The sequence below is a fragment of the Procambarus clarkii genome, chromosome 10, assembly GCF_040958095.1.
Source record: "Procambarus clarkii isolate CNS0578487 chromosome 10, FALCON_Pclarkii_2.0, whole genome shotgun sequence".
Taxonomy (NCBI): domain Eukaryota; kingdom Metazoa; phylum Arthropoda; class Malacostraca; order Decapoda; family Cambaridae; genus Procambarus; species Procambarus clarkii.
Genome location: NC_091159.1, coordinates 22,457,476 through 22,481,918, shown reverse-complemented (window position 1 = coordinate 22,481,918; position 24,443 = coordinate 22,457,476). Strand labels below are relative to the sequence as shown.

The 24,443-nt window shown below is 39.3% G+C and overlaps 2 protein-coding genes across 13 annotated transcripts in view; one reads left to right on the top strand and one right to left on the bottom strand.

Moving 5' to 3' along the window:
• mRNA-cap (mRNA capping enzyme) overlaps window positions 1-16,167 on the top strand; it is a 44,952-nt gene extending 28,785 nt beyond the window's left edge. For 2 of the 6 annotated variants that reach the window (XM_045728226.2, XM_045728260.2), the window contains exons 11-14: window positions 708-808; window positions 4,778-4,974; window positions 8,843-9,018; window positions 16,090-16,167. In XM_045728226.2, the coding sequence (XP_045584182.1) occupies window positions 708-808; window positions 4,778-4,974; window positions 8,843-8,970 (426 nt within the window). In that variant the 3' untranslated portion in view covers window positions 8,971-9,018; window positions 16,090-16,167. Of the gene's footprint in view, window positions 1-707; window positions 809-4,777; window positions 4,975-8,842; window positions 9,508-10,120; window positions 10,237-16,089 lie in introns of those variants that run through there. The other 4 variants (XM_045728218.2, XM_045728250.2, XM_045728240.2 and 1 more) reach the window with 3 other exon arrangements.
• LOC123746617 (enoyl-CoA delta isomerase 2) overlaps window positions 12,048-24,443 on the bottom strand; it is a 29,994-nt gene continuing 17,598 nt past the window's right edge. For all 7 annotated transcript variants that reach the window (XM_045728309.2, XM_045728317.2, XM_045728290.2 and 4 more), the window contains 8 exons: window positions 22,788-22,898; window positions 19,844-19,930; window positions 17,558-17,688; window positions 17,058-17,156; window positions 15,673-15,790; window positions 15,037-15,156; window positions 14,627-14,794; window positions 12,048-12,933 (listed from right to left, as the gene is read on the bottom strand). In XM_045728309.2, coding sequence (XP_045584265.2) covers window positions 12,835-12,933; window positions 14,627-14,794; window positions 15,037-15,156; window positions 15,673-15,790; window positions 17,058-17,156; window positions 17,558-17,688; window positions 19,844-19,930; window positions 22,788-22,799 — 834 coding nt within the window. In that variant the 5' untranslated portion in view covers window positions 22,800-22,898 and the 3' untranslated portion in view covers window positions 12,048-12,834. The remainder of the gene's footprint in view (window positions 12,934-14,626; window positions 14,795-15,036; window positions 15,157-15,672; window positions 15,791-17,057; window positions 17,157-17,557; window positions 17,689-19,843; window positions 19,931-22,787; window positions 22,899-24,443) is intronic.

Here is a 24,443-nt window from a genome sequence, read left to right as displayed (position 1 = left end):
TAATGCTCATGGATATTAAAGAAATACAAAGCAGGGAAATGGTGGACAACAAAGGATCTTCATTGTGACGACAAAATGCGATGAGCAAAACTAGCAGACGGCAAACAAACACTTCCGGTAGTAACGTAACAAGGAACCAATAAGAGATTGAGGACAGGATCCACCAGCTACTCTGGATCTGGTGTTACCTAAAATGGTGACAAATTCCCCTCTGAACTGATCAGCAAGTTTATAGTTGTATTGGTTCACTTGTATATTGCTGCTATTGGTTGGTTTAGCATAAAGCACAGTATTTCTTGATATTTTTCAGCTACCCTGTACAATAAACAGGATGATAGTATGGTTTAAGTTGGTAATGAAATAAGGTGGAGTTGAGAGTATTGCCAGGGAGAGTTGCTGGTAGTCCATTGAAATAACTTGGAACCTTTTGTTTGCCACTTTTCATATGAAGAACTTTATTCTTAGTCTATGAAGTGGATGAGATATTGTATTGGCCATTTTCTTAGTTGATGACTATTAGCTTCTTACAATGGTTCTGAATGTGGAAGATGTTGAGAAAGGATGAGAGTAACTGAAAATATTTTTCTGCAGTATGTTTCCATATTATTTAGACAATGACAGTCTTCCCATAAAAATTAGAAATAAAGTGTTAATGGTAATATACAGTTTTAAAATTTAATGCATTGTTTTTCTTCATTCATTTTCAGCATTATGTTCCTGGAAGATGTGACCTCGTTCTGAAATGGAAACCTCTGAGTCATAACTCCGTTGACTTTAAATTAAAAATTGTAAAAAAAAGCGGCATAGGGTAAGTTGCAAACTTTTAATTATTTGTTATTAAACTTTTCTGTGCTGTTCTTCCTGGGTGTTCTGTAAGGCAAGCCTACTGAATATACCATTCGACAGACTCATGATAATCTAGGCAGGTACTTGTCCCTGTGTAGTAGGGATCTTACCAAAATGTGTGTACCAGGTCACACTGGTGCCAGGGAAGTACCAAAAAAAGCTAGACCAATCTGTTTACCACAGAAAGTACACCAATAAATACTTGAAGCTTTCCCAAGGCCCTGCATGATATCATCAAGCAGAGCACAACATGTCCACGAAGATTAGATGGCAGCATCCAATAAATAAAGAATATGGTAGGAAGTAGAATAGACCCAGTAGATAGTAGAGGTGTCAAAAGCAAAATCAGAGAACACTATGAATATCAGCTCATAACTTGCCAACATACTTGCAACATATATAAAAATTATGATTGCTGAAACCGAGGTTTAGGTTGTTTTGCAATTGCATGAACAGGTTTCAAAGAGTGGAATTAGACATTTTCCTGTAAGGAGTGTCAGATGTAGGCCTATGAGCTGCTGCCAGCAACAGCCTTACTAATAATCATCAAACAACCTTGGCTTTTGGCTGCATGAGTACAACTCTTGAAACCTATAATAAATAAACATTAGTTCCCCAGCCTCATGACTCATTCTGGTGATGGTGTGGGCAGGTTCGAAACAGGATTTTGTTAGGTAACTTGCATTCATTCTTAGAAACCCTTGTTTCAGTGTACTTTCTAAGGCTTTACATATATTTTTGTGTGTTAAGTTTTTTCTTTTTGTCTTATGACCTAATAGGCTGACTTTCTATGTTCTATTTTGAATTGTGCTTCAGCAGTGAGCTGCTGCTCTCAAAGTTTCCACACTACATTTGTTGCATTTGTTCTGGCAAGTCCTTTTCTGTCATACTCGGTTAGCTCTGTTGGACTCTTGCCTCGGCAAGGTTATGTTTGGCTTTGTTTCTGTAACTGTAACCCTCACCTTTCCATGTCCTAGAGTTAAGACTTGTTTGCGTTAGTCAGCCTGCAATGGCAAGTTTTGAGAGTCTAGTGACCTGTTACTGTTTTGGACCAGGTGTTTGCCATCCTATGCTTGTTAGCCATGGTAAATGTGATTGGGGCTTAGGAAAGTGCTTCTTAGTGCAGCCAGGTGCTGTGCATATTTCAATGATGCATACAGCCAATTTTTTTTTACCTCCAGCATTGTTATTGTTGAGTTCAGGCTCTAAAGTAGTTTTCCTAGATTTCCCTTTTATTAGAGAATGATTTTGACTTCTAGTTGCATGTTTGAGTCCTTGACTATAATGGATTAGCTATAACTCTACCTAGGAAATCTTTTATCTGCACTTCTTAATAATCCCTTCTACTAGCTGTAGGTCCTAAACAACTACAATCCTTGCTCACACAAGCTGGCAGGGCTTCTTGGTTGGTTCCCCTCTACTCTGGGTAAGAAGGGGCTCTAGCTCTAGCCCAAGGCATTGTTAGAGAATTAAGTCTGGTACTGTTCAACACTTTGTGGGAGTAGTCTACCTTGTTTTTAAGACTAGATGGCACATATTTCTGAGTTGAGGGGTATTGTCTATCCCCATGTTCTATTTGTGTATGGTGCACCCAGTCAGCCGATGACATGGGTGACCCACTAATCCATGGCCATTCACATGACATATGATCCCCTTATCTCAACTTTGTACACCACTCTTCATAGTGTTTCTCAGACATCCTATTAAAGTGTCAATATCACTTACTTGTATTGTATTTCACCCTCACTACTTTCATTCCTAATTTTCCTTGTATACTAATTCCTTCATTACTAAATCCATCCCACATATTTGCACAAGCTGCATTACTCAATATATAAATTTTCATTGTACTTTTGAATGCTCTGCCTGTTTCCATACTTGGTGGTACAGGGCATGTTTGGTATTTTGTTTTGTGAAGCCTATGGCTGCTTGTGCCCATTAGAAAGCCGTGGATTTTGTCACATCTATCATTTGATTTATGATAAACTAGTTTCAATGTCTTGATAACACCAAGTAAGGGAGGCAGTATGCACAAAAGAGGTACAGTATGTGGTAAATAGCACTTGGTCTTAGTGGCAGTGATAACCAGCAGATAACATAATGAAAACAGCTAGTTACCAACACCACCTTTATTATATGATGTAAATTTGCCATTATTTATAGCTCTTGGACATAATAAAACCATGAATTGTATATTTCATATTTTAGTGATGATAACAATAGTGTGGGTGGTTTGATTATGTATATGGGGCACTGAATGAAGGCATGTTGAGTGACTGTTACAGTCATCTGCTTTCATCCTTTGCTGCTTTCCCAGTCACCCTGCTGTAATTCCTCACACATTACACAAGCCACCTCTGCACAAGGGTGGTTTTAACCAAAGTGGAGGAATTGCCAGAACTTTTGCAGACAGGAGAAAAACTATCTTCTCAATGCACACAGATGTGGGAGAAGGAGGGGGAGCCAGTATTCAAAGTCAGTACTGTAGTGAGATTTGCCAAATAACCTGCAGTTCACCAGAGAGCTTAGGATGGCTTAGAACAGTGGTGGTGGTGCAAGAACACTCCTCCCACTGAGACCCGAGGAAAACAAACTACTAAATACACAGAACTGGAGATGCACAGAATTGTGTGCATCTCCTCCATTGTTTCAGAAATTTTAGAGGCATGGCTTTCATATAGATTTTTGATGGTATGCAGTATAGACCCAGTGTAACAGGATGAGAGCTACTCTCATGGTGTCCTGTCTTCCTAGTGCTGCTTAGACACTGCTTACAGTTTTGACATCCACTGCCTTCTTCCTTAACTTGTTCCATCCATCTGCCACTGCTTGCAAAGAACTATCTAATTTTTTGGGGCGCCTTTGTTTCCCTAGCTTGAATCCATGTCCTCTTTGTCTTTGAAGTTGTAGGTTTCAAAAATTCCTGTCAGTTTTGTAGATTTCTGTTACTATTTTGTATGTAATGATCATATTGCCTCTTTTTTCTATGGCCTATTTAACACCTCTGACCTTTCCTCATAGTTCTTGTTTTTTTCAGTTCTGGAAGGCATTTAGTTGCCTGTCTTTGCACCTTTTATAATTTACTGATGTATTTCTTGAGAGGCACCTTTTCTAGTGTACTAATGTGCTTCTTGAGATGTGGGCATCATACAAATGCTGTATATTCCAGTTTTAAGCTCACAAAAGTCATGAGCAATTTCTTTAATATTTCATCATCCATGTATTTAAAAGCAGTTCTGAAGTTGGAAAGCATAACAAATGCTCCTGACACAATGTCCGTTACATTCCTCTAGTGACAGTTTACTGTCCAGAACCACCCCAAATATATCTTTCATTTGTTTGAAAACAAGTGCACTAAGGTGGCCAAGAATCATATGGCCAGCTTTATCTTCTCAAGGCATTCCCTATCGTTTCGTGACTTCCACCCGGAGAATAGGACAGCAGCCTTTGTCTTTGCAGCACTGTTGGGATACTGCTGTCACACCAACAAGCTTAGGAAGATAATGAAGGTGGTTCATTCCCAGTCCTACTCCTCTGATCTTATGCTTGTGCTTTATTGTCTACAAATGTATATGTTCCTGCTCATTGGCAATTCTACCCCCATCTGTTATAACTCTGGTGTACTCTTATTTTCCAGCATTTGTTGGTATTGACACACACTGGGATAACTTAGATGCAAATACCTCTGATATTGTGGTGTAACATTGCTTTCCTAGCGAGTGATATACAGTATGTATTTCTAAAAATTGTACATAACGTATTTGCTTTTCAAATTTTGTAATTTGATCAATACAAGGTGCTTCTATGCTTTTTTATTTTTAGTTCATGTGCAATTTTGCCAGTTGCTGCTCCTTCATATTTTTCAGTTATGCTTTTAAGTCCTTGGCAACATCTGAGAAAAGTAAGTAGAATTTTCTTTCTTGTATTTCAGGATTCTCACAGCGAATGTAGGACAGCTGTATGTTGGTGGTTTAGCAACACCATTTGCCGAGATGAAGATTACTAAAACACTTAAAGACTATAACAACAAGATTATAGAATGCAAGTATGAGAAAGAGAAGAACACTTGGGTATTCATGCGAGAACGTACTGACAAGTCTCATCCAAATAGTTACACCACAGCTATGGGTATGTTATTAATGTAATGTTTAGTAATACTGTAACTTTGGACTATGTAAAGCTATGCTCATTTAGATAAACCCCTAGTTTTGTGCATTGGAATTGAATGAGGTCTATGCGAGTGGCGTAAGCAAAAAAATTGGCCACCTCATTCTTACAACACTGCAGCAATATATGGAATAAAACATTTATACTGTACTTTGATTTCAATGTAGACCATAAACATTCTAAGTCTTCTCAATGACGCCAAAAAAATTTTTTTGTGTGTGTGTTTTCCGAGTTATTCTTTGGGTTACGATTAAAATTTGACATGAAATGATTGCAAATCAATGCTGTATGGCAGGGATGGCAAACCTTTTTAAAAGCATGTGCCCAAATTGGCATTTATCTGCTAAAAATTATCTCGTGTACCCATAGAAATTTTTAAACGTATTAAAATGTAATTATTTTACTTGTAATTTGCCTTTTTTCTGGGGAAAAAACAAAATGCTTGAAAGCATTCTTAAATTTTTTACGCATGTTGAAGCAATCCGTAGCCGCTTTGAATTTGTACATGGTAAAAAATTTTGTACCACTGAAGGCACAACACCAGGCCTAGAGCTTTGTACAAAGTTCCATTTATATTCAGTTTTCTCTCATGTTTGTTCCCACTTGCTCATTTGTGAGTTGGCAGTTCAGGTATTGTATTTTCTTAATGAAAGGAAATAGCTGTTGCTGCCACAACCCCTGATGGTATTGGTATGGGATTTTATGCATGCATGCTTAATGTTCTATTACCTTTTGTGCATAGGCTGCTATTGCTTGGTTCATTACCAGGTTACGCTCTCTTTTTGGCAAATGAACAATTGTTATTTTCCTTGAAGAAATGGCAGTCATTCTGTAGCTCTTAGAATGGAGGAAGGATTTCCCCAGAGTGTAGTGTTTTTGTTTCTGGGAAATCTCTTGATTTCCTTAACACTGCTTTATGCCCTGGATTTTGAATGGATGCGAGTTCGTGGCAAATTCATAAATTTTTTCCCTTTGGTTGTTTTTGGCTTCAAAGGTTGTCCTTTTCTTAGGTACAGTACATAATCAGTTATGTGGTCTCATGAATTATTGTCCAGTTTGTCATTTAATGAGAAAACCCATTCTCTTGGGTTGTCCACTGTTCCAGCCTTGTTATCTGCTGTTTCAACTGACACCTTGCTTCTTAAGGATGCATTGCTGGGCTGCTTCTTAGCTTGCTTTATCTATTGGGAAGCTATTTTGGTTAATTTTCAGGAAGGTGTGCTATTTTGTTGCTGGCTTCCTTCTTTTCTGTCTCTTCCCTGAAGAGTGGGTTAGTTGGGTGATGGATGCTTCTAGAGTGACTTTCCAGCTTCTCAGTTGTATCAAGTAAAGAAGCTCTGCTTGCTCCTTGCCAAGGCAACACATACCCGATTAGGACCAGGGACATTAACCAAATACTGTACTGGGCTATCAGAACTTTTAGAACACCAAAATCCATGCCAGAATATCAGGCCAGGGCATGTTGGAAAAAACTGCCACTAATGCAGTGTACAATGGAACCTCAGTTTATGAATGCCCCTCTTTACAAATTTTTTGGTATACGAGGTCAATTTCCTCGTAAAATTTGACTGTGTAGAAGATGTACCTCGGATTTCGAGTTTGTTGATACATGTATGGGTTGATGAGCATGAGAGTTCTGCTGGGCACGGGACGAGGCACCCCTAGTGACGACTGCGCTGGAATTCTTTGTGAAGAATTTTTTTTTTTTTCTGAACATAAGTTATTATTTATCACACTATGGGTTCTAAGAAAGTCAGTGGTAAAGTTCAACCTAAGAAAATAGTTGAGTAGAGGCAGTAGATGATGTCCCTTCATCATTAAGAAATGTGTGCAGCATAGGAAGAACTGTCTTTAGACAAATTCTTGGTAAGAGAAACAAGCAGTGAGCCACAACCAGGTCCTAGTGGTATGCCTGCAAAATGTAGGAGGGAGAGAGAGTACCCCAGAAATGTTATCACTGTCTGATGTTATAATGGAAGGGGACTCTCCTCCCTCCTCACTGTCTTCCATATGCCAACAAGAGTCCTCAATAAAGGTAGGGTAGCCGTATAGTGCAAAATATGAGTAGTACTGTATTCCGTATAAAATTTATTTTTAAGTTAATATTTTTGGGTGTGTGGAACAGATTAATTCAATTTAGATTATTTCTTATGGAAAAAATTAGTTTAGGTTTACGAATTTTGGGTGTATGAACTATTTCTTGGAACGAATTAAATTCATAAACCAAGGGTCCACTGTACTTGCAAACATCATGGGCTCGAGGATAGATCTCAGGTGGGCTGTCAGGGGATAACCATGGTGTGAAGGTGGCTAACCAAGCAGAGCACTCAGACATTGAGGCTGCTTGCCAGAGAGAGATGCCAAGCACAGCCACAACAACTGGCTATCTTGAGATGATTTCGGGGCTTAGCATCCCCACGGCCCGGTCCTAGACCAAGCCTTCTTTTTGTTACACATACCCAGGAAGCAGCCCGTAGCAGCTGTCTTAACTCCCAGGTACCTATTTACTGCTAGGTAATGGGGCATCAGGGTGAAAGAAACTCTGCCCATTTTGTTTCAGCCCCCACCGGGGATCAAACTCAAAACCTCAGGGCTACAAATCCGAAGTGCTGTCCACTCAGCTGTCAGGCCCCCTTAAACTATGACTGGTGGTGGCATGTCGTTTAAACAAACATGCGAGTCCCAGCACAACCAACTTGAATTCCCCAGCCAAGGGTTCAAACAGAGGAGTCAGACTTGTGAATAGGCCTAGGTGAGGTTCTCCGCCCCACTGGCCTGACTTCTAGGGCAAATTCCCAAACACACCAGAGAAGATATCTCGGTTAGTGCAAGGGCAATGATAGGAACCCCTAGGAAATAAACCAGAGCAGAACGAGGCAAAGCCTAGACAACAACCTGCATAGAAACACATGTGAAGCAAAAGCTAAAATATAGAACAAAGTACAAAGCAAATGACGCTCACAGAAAGAAGTCCAAGGATGGCTGGCACTTAGCTTGAAGCAGCAGGGTTTGCCATGTCTGACCCCAGGAACAGTAAGGCATCAGCGTAAGAACTGAGGAAGATGATAACTGCATGCTGAAGGGTGGCCACCTAGTGGTGGCATTTATTATTATTGGTTGTGTGGTAATTTTGAATGTTTCTCTTGCTGTATGAATTGTTTGGCATTTTCAAGGCTTTGGTCATTGTTAACCCCTCCAGTTGTCTGTAAAGATTTGCCGACTTTCTGGATGCTTTTCCAGTGTGGTTGTGAATTGTCTCTGCTCTCTGTGCCATTGTGATTATTTAGCTGGAACATACATCTTATATCATGTACACACAATTTTTAGCAATCAGTTATTTATTATATGTTAATACAGTGTTTTAATGCGAGTCATATTATGAACTAAGGCTGCCACATGTTCAGTAGCGCATCTACAAAACCTAGTAGTTAAGATTTCTGTCCAAATTAAGCAATCAAGAACCTGGAGTTGATTTTGGCAGGATTATCCAAAGTTTGGAATTAGAGAGCTGGATCATTTCAGCTTCTTCATTTTTGTCTTAAACTAGAATAATTTTGTTCTCTTTTGCACTGTACAGTATGAACTAATATATGCTAGAATTGTATAGCATTAATAAATATGCACTTGTTTATTTTAGACTGCTGAAGATTTCACATTCCCTTCTCCCATGTTTCTCTTCATTATGATCATGTTTGTGGGAAAGATAGTGTTGTCATTCTCAATATCAAGTAAAATAATTTAACTTGGTTGTGGCTAAGAGTGCCATGTTCAACATCTTATTTATAATAATCTATTTTATTTAAAACTAATTAACATTATATTTTTTCAGCTGTGTGTAACAGTATAAAAAATCCTGTGACTCAAGAGTATCTTCTAACTTACATCAAAGAACAAGGTTTCAAAAAACTAGACAGAGATTTGATGCCTCCTCCACCCGCTAAACGGCAGAAACAATGAATACTGAACATGTACAAGTTTGTGGCTTCTAACAGATTCCTATTTTGAGTAAGAAATTTGACATTTAGGTATACAGTATTAAGAACTGCATTCAAGGTATTGTGGTTTCTACAAAGATGAAGTCTCTGTACAGGAAATGCTGATAGGTATTTCTATCAAACCCAATATTAATGGCTCAATTTTTGGTTATTGCTGCCTCCTCTTTTTCCCTTATGGCTTTCAAGATCATTTTTAATCCCTGTATTACAGTGAGTCATCATCCAGATTTTATCGTAAATTTATTTTACATCTTTTATAAGAAAACATGTGAAAAATTGTAAATCTTAATTTGTACATTTTAAAATATATCTAAGGAATGTTGAATTTAATTGGAAAGTAAATTTAAATACAATTTTTTTTCCAACTAACGTTCAACTTTCAGTAAAGTTCTCCATCTTGGTTGACAGGTCTAAAGAAAAAACTAACTCACTCATTTTGTTATGAATGGCAGACCTACCAAGTCATAACTTAATAAAAAAAAATTACAGCATTTATAAATTTGTTACAATATCCTTATCAGCGTAATGTATTTTTAGTGTGTGTGTGTGTGTGGAAAAGGGTGGGGGAGGGGGGTAACTACTGTACATCAGGATTCTGTGCATAGCAAAATTATTTAGCTTGATGCCTGTGGTTTCATCTTAAGTTTCCTGGTGTTGGCTTTGACAAAATAATCTTACAACTTTGTCAAAATCTTTGTTTCCCATTCGTTATCTCTTAGATGGCAGCCTACGTTAATTTGTATACCTGTATATTCATTAATTACCGTATCTTTCTTAGTAGAGACCTTAGAAAATTTCAGAGAATTAAATCCTTATAAGTGATAAGATTTGACATTTATATGGGTGTTAAATAAAATAAATCTTGTTATAATACACAAGTCATTAATGAGAAGAATTTTGGAGCATGTGGCATCAGGCCCAAAAATATTTATGCAAAATAGTTTTGACAATTTCCATTGTTGTATTAGGCATATTGATTTATGTTCTCTCAGCAGCAGTACCACTAACACAAACAGCAGTATGAAAAATAAGCAATTAACTAGTTAAAGAAAGTATAAGTCAGTAATAGCCTATACACTGCTAAATTAAAAATCAGAATTATATTGTTCCAGATTAGAGAGGAAGGAGGCAAAGGCAGTAAATAATCAAGAGAGAGGTGTGGAGAAGGAGGAAGAAAAAATCAAGGCAACTGGTATGGAAGGTAAGGTGTAATAAAGGTCATAATATGTAATAGGAATAAGAAAGGGATTGTAAGAGGTAAAGAAAAAGAAAGATAAATGGAAGGGTAAGCTTATTTTAAGTCACATTTGTTAGAAAGTTTGGAACATTTGAGAATATACTGTGAAAGGGAAGAGTCAACAGCAACAAAGCCAGGACCCGGGTTCATGTTGGGTATGTTGAGTATCAGAGCTGATTCGACAAGACGGCGTCTGTGTATAGTAGAGGCAGGAACGATTATTTTGGAGGAAGATCAGTCAATAGGATGATTAGAATCCCTAACATGACAGAAGAGAGCATTGTTTGTATCTGCAGACTTAACACTTTTTTTGTGTTCCTTAAGTTTGTCATTAAGTGTATGGCCAGTTTCACCATAGTATTGGAGAGGACAAGACAAACAGGAAATAGAGTAGATACCAGCAGCAGGAGAAGCAGTGTGAACTAGATTGCTATGAAGAGTGTTAGTCGATAGGCGAGCTTTATGTCAAAAGGACGAATGGTATTAGTAAAAGTTTTGAGTTCAGATATGAAAGGCAGGCAGGGCACAGTGCTACTAGTAAATACAATTGATAACTATTTACAGTTTATCAACTGTGCCTATTCTCAAGCTAAACGAAATTTCTTTCATCCTGCTCCCAACACTAGTAGCACTGTGCTCTGCCTTCCCTTCATGTCTGAACTCAAAACCTTTACTAATACCATTCGTCCTTTTGACATAACGCTCGCCTTTCGACTAACACTCTTCGTAGCAATCTAGTTCACACTACTACTGCTTCTAATGCTGCTGGTATTTACTCTTATTTCCTATTCGTCTTGTCCTTTCCAGTACTATGGTGAAACTGGCCGTACACTTAATGACGCCACTTAAGGAACACAAAAGAAGTGTTAAGTCTGCAGATACAAACAATGCTCTCTTCTGTCATGTTAGGGATTCTAATCATCCTATTGACTGGTCTTCCTCCAAAATAATCGTTCCTGCCTCTGCTATACACACAGACGCCGTCTTGTCGAATCGGCTTTGATACGCAACATACCCACCAACATGAACCAGAGTCCTGGCTTTGTTGCTGTTGACTCTTCCCTTTCACAGTATATTCTCAAATGTTCCAAACTTTCTAACAAATGTGTCCTAACATAAGCTTACCCTTCCTTTTATCTCTTTCTTTACCTTGTTTTCTCTTATGGTCCCTTTCTTATTATTATCCCCTTTATTATACCTTACTTTCCATACCTGTTGCCTTGCTTTTTTCTTCCTGTAAGATTTTCTTCTCGCCTCTCTCTTGATTATTTATTGCCTTTGCCTCCTTCCTCTCATCACAATCGACTTGATGATGGTCTAGGACAGACCAAAACGTCATCGCCTCTTCACTTTCTAGTGTGTGGCTTGGTCAACATTTTTCAGCCTCGTTATTGAGACTCCTCATCTGATCTAATAATAAATAAATCACTATTCAAATGTGATATGTCTTCATTTGTAACTTTGTAATTGTCAAAAGAAATTGTTTTTACTCTAGTATTAGCATGTGTAGCTAATCTGCACTGGGATCAGAATGAGCTTAGGTTGTGCAGGCGATGAGTCACAATAACGTGGCCTAAAGTATGTTGACCAGACCACACACTAGAAGGTGAAGGGACGACGATGTTTTGGTCCGTCCTGGACCATTCTCAAGTCGATTGTGACTTGAGAATGATCCAGGATGGACAGAAACGTCGTCGTCCCTTCACCTTCTAGTGTGGTGTCTGGTCAACAGCTTAAGTAGTCTAATCTGTATAATGACCAAACAGATGGGCATGGAAACACAGTAGCAATAAAACAATACAGTAAATATATATATGTCTATTAAATTAGTCACAGGTAATTTGCCAATGAAGAACACTACAGACTGAGTGGTGCTCTTGGCAGCAGCAGTAGTCCTTATTAACACCCAAGTTGGAAGTACCGATAAGGAGCGGAAAGATTATTTTGTTTAGTCAGTATGTAATGTTATCAAAATATAGATGTCCTATAATATAAGCTGGAACAGTACAAGCCGGTTAGTGTCTGGATGGGTTATGATTAGTCATCCATGGACGATATTGCTTGCTACGTCTACTTAAGACCAGATTCCCATGCCATTTATTTCAACACCTTGTGTAGTGTACAAATGGTCTTGAATTACTCTTGGGTATATTACCTCAGTGTAGTTACAGGATAAGAGCTATGCTCGTGGTGTTCTGGCTTCCCAGTACAAAACTACTGACCGTTTTAGTCTCCACTTTGTTCTCTTTAAGGGTTAACACGTCTATATATATATATATATATATATATATACTAAACTAAATCTTCAGTATAATTTTTGTTTAGAACAGTGCACTTACTTTACTATTATAATGTTACTGACATGTTAAGCCTTCAGAGCATTACAAATATCTACATAAATGCCCAGGTTGTTGTTTTAGACTCAGTTATTCGGAACCAAAAGTTCCAAGTAGCACAGGCTATGGTGAACCCGTATTGGACTTACCTGGCACAGGAGCAGGTCTGTAACTCTGAATACCCAGGTGCTTTAACCAGGGTGGCACACCATTCATTAGAATCACTAGTCCGAGTATAGGTTGCCATATTCATCTACAATTTTGACTTCTTGCTGAAAAAAGTCATCATGGCCGTAAAGAATTCATCTGATTGCACTCTTTCTTCAAGATTTTTACACTCCATGTCATTGACCTAAAGGAAATAACAAACAATTAGTCATGTTGTTTTAAAGTTGAATTTCTCTTAAGACATTATACACCACTACTACTGCCTCCACCCCACCACCCCTACCCAACCCCATCCACCACACCATCCCCACTGCCACCCATCCTACCATCACCCACCAAACTCCCCCCACTCCACCACTCCCCCCCCAATGCCACCACCACCACTAACCCCCCAACCAACCCCCCCCCCCACCACCACTAACCCCCAACCCACTCCACCACCAAAACCCACTGCCACCAACCCTACCACCACCTACCCCACCACCAGCAACCCCACCCCACTACCCCACCCACCACCACCCCCAACCCATCACCCACCCACCCCACCACTACCCCCCAACCAGCCACCCCACCACCATCACTAACCCCACCATCCACTACCCCACTACCAGCCACCACCATCCACTACCCCACTACCAGCCACCACCATCCACCCACCCCACCCCATTACCCCCAACCCACTACCCCCCCACTCCACCACTACCACCACCCCATCACCCCCCACCCACAACCCACCCCACTGCCCCCACCATTCCCCCCCCCACCGCTACCAACCTTACCACCACCCACGACCCCACTATTCCCCACCCGCACCACCACCCCACCCTGCCACAACCCACCCCACTACCTGCCACCCCCACAACCCCACTATCCACCAACTCCATTACCCCCCACCACCCCCACCATCACGCACCCAACTACCCCCACCCCACCACCCCACTATCCCCCACCCAACCACCCACCCACCCCATTACCCCCACCCTACCACCAACCACACTATCCCCCACCACCACCACCCCCCCCACCACACCTCTACCCCCACCCACTACCCCTCACCACCACCCACTACCCCCCACCATCACCCCTCATCCCACTACCACCCACCCCACTGCCACCAACCCTATCACTGCCCCCCACCCCACTGCCACCAACCACCCCACACCCCAATACCCCCACCACTAACCCCCCAACCCACCTCACCACCACCTACCCAACACCATCCACCACACCACCCACCCTACCACCAGCCTCCCACCCCACCCCTCCCAGCCACCCCTCTACCCCACTCCACCACTACCCCCCACCATACCACCACCCATCCACCCCACTACCCCTACCCCACCACCCACCCCATCACCACCCCACCAACCTACCCCACCACCCTACCCCACCATACCACTTGGCTCCAACCCATCTCCTTCCACAGGTAACATCTGGGGGGGCATTTGTCTGTTCTTTTTCATAAATAGATTCTTCTGTTGCTATACTATTTAAAGTTGGGCTCACAGTAGCTTATTGACCTCTCTCTTGGAAATCAACCTTTAAATGTAAAATGCCCCTTTGCTTATTATGTCCTCAGTAACTCCAGTTCCTTCTTTCCCATGGGGCATTAAGGTTCGGTTTAAGTGGGTCAAGAGTAAGGGAGCGGACTGGCTGGATTCTCTGCAGACTTGGCCTGCCCCTATATTTTGCCTTACCATGACTGCAATCCATTTAAGCAAGAGCCTGCTGTATTTTTTTTTTATTCGTATATGGTATTCAGAAAGCAATGACCAAAAGTAGATTTAAAAACCATTTGCCTATCTTAATATAATAAAGAAATAAGGATGTTTGTAAGTGCTTAATATTATCATTAATAATTACCTGGAATTACTAACCTTATGCAGCAAGTCCTTTTTAATAGATCTAAGCATGCCTTTGGCATTGATTAAAGTATTTGGAGGCAGCTTTGCCCACTGATAAATCCTTGGCCACACCTGATCCAGGCATGCATCAGGAAACACTTCTGTTACCAGACCCAACTTGCATGCTTCTGCTGCATTTATCTGTACATTAACAAAGACCCAAAAAAAGGAAAGTTATTTTTAACAGGGTCTCAATGATATCTCAGTAACAATGCAATACTGTATAAAGGCTTATAAAAAAATTTCTTCCCATAATTGGTGCCATGCATTGAGTGTAGAACCATACACTTTACAACAGCAAATAACCTATTTCAGATCAATGATCTGTTGGTGTTTAAATTTTAACTTTCAAAATTAAAAGGAAATCATTTAGTTTTACAAACCTTTTTACCAAACAAAATCATCTCTGCAGCTTTCCCTGGTCCCATTATTCTGGGAAAGATGTAAGTTGAGCAGCCCTCTGGTGCCTGGCCCAACTCTACAAATGGTGTATGAAAAGTTGCCTGCATGGGTGAGAAAAAAAAAAAGTCGCTGAGTGAAATGAGGCTAACACGGCAAGTTGGAGCTTGGGTATTCACCCTTAAGAGTCATTTGCCTCATTTCTAGACTTATTTTCAAGCCGTGGCTTCTTTTGTTAAGAAAACAAACCAGAAAGTTCATGCTCAATCAATGATCCACATACTCTTCTTATCTAGCTGGCCAATTCTAGTATTTAATAAATCTGTGAAAGTGGCAAAGCTTTGTCATGCCAGCAATTAAGCTCTGAAGAGATATCAAGGACACAACTCAAAAATATATAGAAAAGTAAATTACACTTGCCCAACAAAAGCTGTATCTCTCCATGAACCAACCTTCCAAAAACTTAATGCTTTATTCAACTGAATTAAAAAAAAAAAATTTATGGAGATGATGAAACTTCTAGTAGAACAAAATGCTTATAGCTTCCATATCTTATTATAAAGAAAAACTAAGCAGCATAAATAAGCCTTTATGCTGCTCAGGTTACAAAAAAAACCTACCCTGTCTGTAGCATATACAACATCAAAGAGTCCCAGTATTGTAACGCCAATGCCCACAGCGGGTCCATTCACAACAGCAATCAGTGGCTTTGGGAAGTCAATAAAAGCCGACACAAATCTGTGGAAAATGAAGCGTCATCATCCATTGCCTAAGCACTTAGTCTAATGCCAATGCACCCTTTAAATCACTTTTTTTTTTTTTTTTTTTTTTTTACTGCAACCTCCAAACGACAACTCCCTCTAATAAATTATCGGTAAATCCAAAAATCCATGTGAATGCTGTAAAAATCAGGGATGTTGATTTTCATGTAAGTCAGTATTTTTCATCAATTTGTATTTTTCTTGTTGCTGCATATCATTATTCACAAATAATTTACGAACCTTGTACTGTATAAACGAGTTTAATATTTTTTTCAGAAGCATCGAGACCTACTGTGAGGACTGACATCTGGTGGTAGTTGGGCAGATCACAATTAAAGTATTTAATTGTAATAATTGTTTACCTAGAATGCCTAAATTCATTCAAAAGTACCTGTAGCTTAAGCCAGAGGCACAGTATTTCTAGTAAAGACTGTGCCTCTGTTATTTATACTTTTATAAAATAGATTACATATGGGGTAGGTTTATACAGAGGAAATAAATGTAAGGTAATTATCAGGAGAAAATGCTAAGCCTTTGACTAGACAGTATAGCACTTATAATTACATTTATTTCAGACTAGTTACCTTTTGGCTACAACTAGTCACCCATCCACCATGAGGCCCCTTTATGTGTAAGCTCATGTCTTGCACATATGGTGTGACTTAAATAACATAACATTAATACACACACTGTAATTCTCACTGATGGAGCAGCTTGATCAGCAAAGTTGAAGGAAGACCAGTCAGGCCACCACCAGTGCTCCTTGCTCATTTACACACTTGCCAAAATTTTACAATACTGTATTATTTATTGTTTCTTTCATTAATAAAAACAAACAAAGACCTTATTTTTAGCCTTTAAAATATAAAATGTAATTATAAAAAATTGAAGCAGTCTTTCTTGATATCTCAGATTTTATGGGGCTGCAAGAGGCACTGTTTTAGCTCTAGCTCAGTGGCACCATGGACTCAAGGGTGCCAGTCAACCTTGAACTAAGATTCACTACCACCTTCTCAGAGTCTGGGAAGATTTGAGGGAGGGGGGGGGGGGAATATGAAGAAAATTTACTTTTTGAACAAGCACTACAAGTGCTTGGCATTGCAGTATTTGTAATATTATTATTAAAGTACAGTAGAATTATTATTATACGCAAAGGACTCACATTATTGTCATTTCTTTGAACATAATTACTATCATAGCATCAGTATGACCATAAAATAATAACAGCAGCATACTGTATTTACTTGTTAAACCTGTCTGTTGAAGAGCCAATTGCCGCCTTCATTGTGTGCTCACCGCTGATGTTGGCACTCTCCTCTGATACCACAGTTGATGGGCCTCCTCTTTGAAAAGTAAAATATACTTATGGATTCTCTTCTTTTTTTAAACTACAGTACAGTAATCTAAAATTATAATACAGTACTGTCATGAAAGATGGGCCATCATAAATGGTCAACAATTTAATAATATAGCTTGATATTTATTTTCCTATCTGAAAAGCATGAATTCAGTTTTTAAGTTTAATCTTACAGATGTAATCTAATTCATCAAAAGATTTCTATTTTCAATCTGTATTATTTTGCATAGACATACATACTATATTTACTGTATAGAATTTTCCTGAGAGGCCAAGCAAAGGCACAACATTCACTAACACATATTTGCCCATCCTATTCTTACTTCCCCTTTTAAGATTAATATTGTTAGAGGAACACAACATTATATACATTTAAATTATACTTACCCTAAAGTCTGACTAATAGCACCAAGGTCATTTCCTGACGTAAAATAATCAGCAGTGCCAGTCACAACCACAAGCACAGTATTTAGATCAGCAGCAGCTGCTTCTAATGCTTTTATAATCCCTAAGTAAAGCTGAAAGAGAAAATATTGCCATTTCTCATATGCACTAAACAATACATATCTTCCAATTTGTAATTAGATGTACTGTACAGTATATGTTTCAATCTAGCCAACTGAAGAAGGCATCATAAAAATTTTTGAGAGAGTGCTAAGAAGTAAAATCACAAAATACATGGAATCACAGCAACTTCATAACCCCGGACAACATGGTTTCAGAACAGGGCGCTCTTGCCTGTCGCAGTTGCTGGACCACTATGATATGGCATTAGATGCTATGGAAGACAAACATAACGCGGATGTAATTTACACAGATTTCGCAAAAGCTTTTGATAAACGACCATGGTGTTATTGCACATAAAATGCGTTCAAAAGGAATTACCGGAAAAATAGGCAGATGGATCTACAATTTCCTGACCAACAGAACCCAATGTGTAATAGTCAACAAAATAAAATCCAGCCCATCAACCGTGAAGAGCTCAGTCCCCCAGGGTACTGTGCTTGCTCCAGTACTTTTTCTCATCCTCATTTCGGACATAGACAAGAACACAACCTATAGCACTGTATCATCCTTTGCAGATGACACTAGGATCTTCATGAGAGTAGGCAACATAGAGGACACGGCGAACCTCCAGTCAGATGTAGATCAGGTCTTTCTATGGGCTACAGAAAATAATATGGTGTTTAACGAAGTTAAACACCATAGTTCCAGCTCATGCACTACGGAAAGTTCCAGCTCATGCACTACGGAAAATATGAAAATAGAAAACCACATACAAAACGCAGTCAAATCATAACATAGAATGAAAAAGCAATATAAAGGATTTAGGTGTATTCATGTCAGAAGACCTTACCTTAAAGAACACAATAAAGTAGCCGTCACAACTGCAAGAAAAATGACAGGTTGGATAACAAGAACTTTTCACACTAGAGATGCTATACCGATGATGATACTTTTCAAAACGCTTGTGCTCTCTAGAGTAGAGTACTGCTGCACAATGACAGCACCTTTCAAAGCTGGAGAAATTGCTGACCTGGAGAGCGTGCAGAGATCCTTTACTGCTAGAATCCACTCAGTAAAACATCTAAACTATTGGGACCGACTAAAGAGTCTAAAACTGTACTCTCTTGAGCGCAGGCGGGAGAGGTACATAATAATTTACACGTGGAAAATATTAGAGGGGCTGGTCCCAAACCTGCACACAGAAATAACATCACATGAGACCAGAAGACATGGCAGGATGTGCAGAATACCCCCATTGAAAAACAGAGGTGCAACTGGTACTCTGAGAGAGAACTCTATCAACATCAGAGGTCCGAGACTGTTCAACACGCTTCCACTACACATAAGGGGCATAACTGGCCGACCCCTCACAGTGTTCAAGAGAGAACTGGATAAGCACCTCCAAAGGATACCTGATCAACCAGGCTGTGACTCATACGTCAGGCTGCGAGCAGCCGCGTCCAACAGCCTGGTTGATCAGTCCGGCAACCAGGAGGCCTGGTCGACGACCGGGCCGCGGGGACGCTAAGCCCCGGAAGCACCTCAAGGTAAGGTATCCCTGGTCCCTATGTCGGCCATCTCTCACAATGGAAAAGGAGGTCACAAAAAAACCTACCCTGTTTGTAGGGTAGGTTTTTGAAGCTTATTACAATACCTTAGTGTTGGTATTACAATACCTTAGTGTTGGAATGAAGCTGAAGAAAAGACCCAATACTTGTGTAGGTGTATTATTAAACCAAATTTTTGGATGAACCTACATCTGTTATCAAGATTGTGTAAACAGTGTATTGAACAAAGAACCATAGTGCTTACATTTATATGTCTGGCAGAGCGCCTCACGTGGCATCCATCATTAGACGTTATGATTATGCTCCCCCAGGGACTCCCTAATGGATGCCAGAACTTCTAAAGAATGATCAAATGTCCTGGATTCTGGGAACTGTTGGCCAGGTACCATGGGAACATTATCTCCTATTTTGAACCCCACAAGGTCTGTCCTTATATGAATTACTGCAAAAATTATGTTTACCTTCATTAAGAATAATTTTGCAGTTATTCAATTCTACTGTAGTAAAAAGATTTGTTGCCCTTTACCATTTATATAGAGTTTATAATTACACCCATGACAGACACTGCACAAACTACAGTAATACAGAGATCACTTACATTTGCATTTATGGCATTCTTCCTCTTTGGACGATTAAGCCTAAGAATACGCACATTGTCCTTCACTGTTATTACCAGCTCTGGCTCCTGTAAAATGTTAATAACAATGCTTTATTTTTTTTAGTAAACTTTACCCAGATTTGGGTGAAGTGAAATCAGTACCTTTCATATCACAAGTGTCAGCCTGTCACCACATGTCAAAGTCAAACACCTATTACCACATTCCACTAGCGAAGAGAATACATCGTTACCTTTAAACGTAACATTAATTCACTTTTCAGTACATTAAACTCTCTAAAGATTGACAACCCAAATTAATTTTTCATGAATGTGACCCCTAAGCTTGACCCATATCTCAAATGGCACACAAACCCCAACTAGACATTGAAGTAGCCATAGATAGCATGCCAATGCACTCCACCAGGCCCAGGCAATTGGCATACCATATGTACAAAAACTCAGAACAAAATCCGAGGATATAATAATAATAATAAATCACTGTCGGGGGACAGGAAGCCAGAGTTTATTCATACATGTTTGGCTTTTATCAAGGTTCCCCCCCCCCCAAAGGCCGAATTATTGACCCCACCCAGGATGCAACCCCACAACAAGCTGACTAATGAGTACCTACTCACTGCTAGGTGAACAGAGGTATTAGGTGAGAGGAACTGTGCCCAACTATTTCTGTCCCGCCCGGAATTGTCAATTATGTATCAAGAACGAACCCAACTGTACTACTAGGATGTAAACATCATTTCAACACAAAGTGCAGATACAGATGTTCTCCCTGATGCACTTAGAACTGCAAATATCATGTCACTCTACAATAACAAATTTTTTGTAGCTAATAGCAGACATCACACTTCATAAAAATATTTGAAAAATAGCTAAAAAGTAATGCTATAATGTAAATGGATTCACAACATTTATATAACCCTGATTAACATCAGTTTAGAGCAGAATGCTATTTCCTTTCAGAATTGTTAGACTACTATAACATGACTGGATACATACCATAAAAGACAAGCAAAACCCCAATGTATTATACACACACTTTCCAAAGGCTTTCAACAAATGTAATCATGGTATACACAGAAAAGGATTAACTGGCACAGTAGGAAGCTGGGTTCTTTAATTAATTTCCTATCAAACAAAACCTAAAGAATAACAATCAAATCTGGATCATTCTCTGTGAAAAGCACAGTTCCCCAGTACTCTCTCTCATTTTAATTTTGGACAGACAAGGACACAAACTTTACTACCATATTACCCTTTGCTGATAACACTAGATTTTTATTTGAGTAGAAACCATGTAGGGCACAGCAAACTTCCAAACTGATGTACATTGGATCTTTAAATTGGCCACAGAAAGAAACAAGATGTTCAGCTTTTCTCCACAGTTCCAGCTTCTGCACTGAAGAAATCAAAACAGGAAATACATACATACAAAATGAAGTCTAATCACACTAGAGAAAGAAAAAGCAACCTAAAAGACCTGGGATTAATCATGTCAAAAACCTTACTACTAAACAACAAAATAAAAATAGCTGTCACAACTGCAATAATAATGAAAGGCTGGAAAACAAGAACGTTTCAAATAAGACAGGCCAAACCAATGATGGTACTTTTTTACACTAATGCTATCTAGAATAGAATACTGTTGCATTCTAACAGGCCTATTAAAAAATGGAAAGTTGCTGATCTGGAGAACAGGCCAAGACCTTTTACTGCCTGAATCCATTCAATAAACATCTAAATTATTGGGACCACTTAAAATCTCTCAATTTGTACTCTTAGAAGCATAGCTGTGAGATGCATTAAAATTTACACTTGAATAATATTTGAGGGACTGGTTCCAAATCTGAAAATAACCCGTGTGAAAAGTAGAGTTGCAATAGATACACTAAGAGACAATTCTATAAACAATAAGGACCAAAAACTTTTCAACATCCTTCCTCTAAACATAAGGGACATATCTAGTTGACCTTTCTGTGTTCAAAAGGTAACTTGATAAACCAAAAGAAACAATAATTCATTCATTTTGTCAGGGACAGACATTTTTTTCCTGGTATTCAAACTCAGGATTCCTGATTGTGAGTCGAGAATGAACCCAACACTAAAGCAACAAAAATCATCACAGAGCTAAGTCAACTCTCATATCAGGAACGGTTGAGGGCTACAGGATTAACAATACTGCAAACCAGAAATGACAGCTCATCTCATCGAGAGCTATAAAATACGGTACTGAACAAGTTTGAGGATATTCATCCAGACCACTTCAGACCAAATGTAATGCACATAAGGCATTACATCAAGCTCAATAAAACATAATGTAGGACAGAAAATGTGAGGCTTTTTCACTCTTAGGGTTATAAACCCATGAAACTGCCTAGTCACTCAAGCCATAAATGCAAAGACATTAGTTCAGTTTAAAATCCAGTTGAAAAACATCCTCAGAGCAATGGGGGGTTGGGGGGGGGGGGACCTTTGACAAGGTGCCAGCTTTCTGTCTCTGTCAAGGCAACTAGAGATAGTGGCATTCAGGTAAATTCAGAATACTCTATCAACTGGGGTTGATAAGAGTATTCTGGCTCATACAATGAGCCTGATTCACTAGATCACCAAAAAGGAGGGCAGGCCAGAGATTGGGGCCACAGCGACATTGATCCTCAGAGCCACATTAAGGTAGGTAGTACAGCAGTTTATTGCATTTGGGAGACATTTGTGCTCAGGTTGAGTTTGACTCTTGGAACTCAAACAGGTACTGTACTTTTTCCTTGTGTGGTACCTATGAGATCTGTTGCAGGTCTCTAAGCAGCATTTCAGTTCAGGATTGGTATTGTACTTTAGGTTTTTTAACATTTAGAATACTGTACACTAAAGAATATGTTGAGCCTTCATATGTAAAAACATATACATAACTGTTATATAAAAGATACATAACCTGATAGGACATTGCAGTTTCTGGTGGTAAAGCCCAGTGGTTTAATTCAACATACAGTACTGTATTGTGAAATATCACCAAATGCTCTTCAGAAGGGTGGCAGGCAAAACTCTGGAATATAATCAGAAAATATTTTAGTTCAAGCTTAAAAGCATTCTTGGATAGCAAGGTATAAACCAAATTATAATACACTACTATATAAAAAATGGCTCAAAAGTTAAAAGAAAATGGAATTACCCTGTACAGTGCATTGTAAATACTGTACTGCACTATCCAATTCTTGCATGCAATAAAAAGTTAACACATAATTCAAACATTATTAACCACAAATTTTATATTATATATTATATTATATATATATATATATATATATATATATATATATATATATATATATATATATATATATATATATATATATATATATATATATATATATATATATATATTTTTTTTTTTTTTTTTTTGAGATATATACAAGAGTTGTTACATTCTTGTACCAACCTGTCCTCTTAAAAAGAACGTCGCTTTTGGCCGTTTGCCCGTATGGCCGAATTTGGACGTAATTTGAAAATGAAAAAAAAATTAAAATAAATTTGGGATTTCTTTTTTCAACAACAGTAAGTTAAGGGTCCTCTGATAGGTTAGGTGGGCAGGAAATTCTCATAAAGTTTCAAAACGTTATGAAAAACGTGAATTTAAAGTGTCCTCTTATAACCTCTGCGCGTAAGGCGGACGACTCAAATAGAAAACGGAACACAACGTCACTTTTGTGAGTCGATTTCATTTCAAATTACGTCCAAATTTAGCCATATCGCGCATACCAGCCAAAAGTGACGTTCTTTTTAAGAGGACGGGTTGCTTGTACAGCCACTAGTATGCGTAGCGTTTCGGGCACGTCCTTAATCCTATGGTCCCTGGAATACGATCCCCTGCCGCGAAGAATCGTTTTTTCATCCAAGTACACATTTTACTGTTGCGTTAAACAGAGGCTACAGTTAAGGAATTGCTCCCAGTAAATCCTCCCCGGCCAGGATACGAACCCATGACATAGCGCTCGCGGAACGCCAGGCGAGTGTCTTACCAATTAATGCACAACTTTCCTAAACACGAGAGTTAAGTATACAACTTTAGAACACTTTCCCACCAGGAGACTCGAACCCTAGCCAGCACAGAAGCCTTCCAGCAACTGGCATAACAGGTACGCCTTAACCCGCTCCACCACCCGCTCAGACCCTTAAAAGAGATGGTAATTTCGGAGTATTTAAATACCCCAAAGATCAACACCTCCCAAGAGCACCAGAGCAAGTGAGGGGTAATTTATACGTTAATTTCATCAAGTCCCTGTTAATATGGGAAGACACAGTGTCTCTGCTTAAGGCACAACTCTCCTAAACACGAGAGTTAAGTATACAACTTTAGAACACTTTCCCACCAGGAGACTCGAACCCTAGCCAGCACAGAAGCCTTCCAGCAACTGGCATAACAGGTACGCCTTAACCCGCTCCACCACCCGCTCAGACCCTTAAAAGAGATGGTAATTTCGGAGTATTTAAATACCCCAAAGATCAACACCTCCCAAGAGCACCAGAGCAAGTGAGGGGTCATTTATACGTTAATTTCATCAAGTCCCTGTTAATATGGGAAGACACAGTG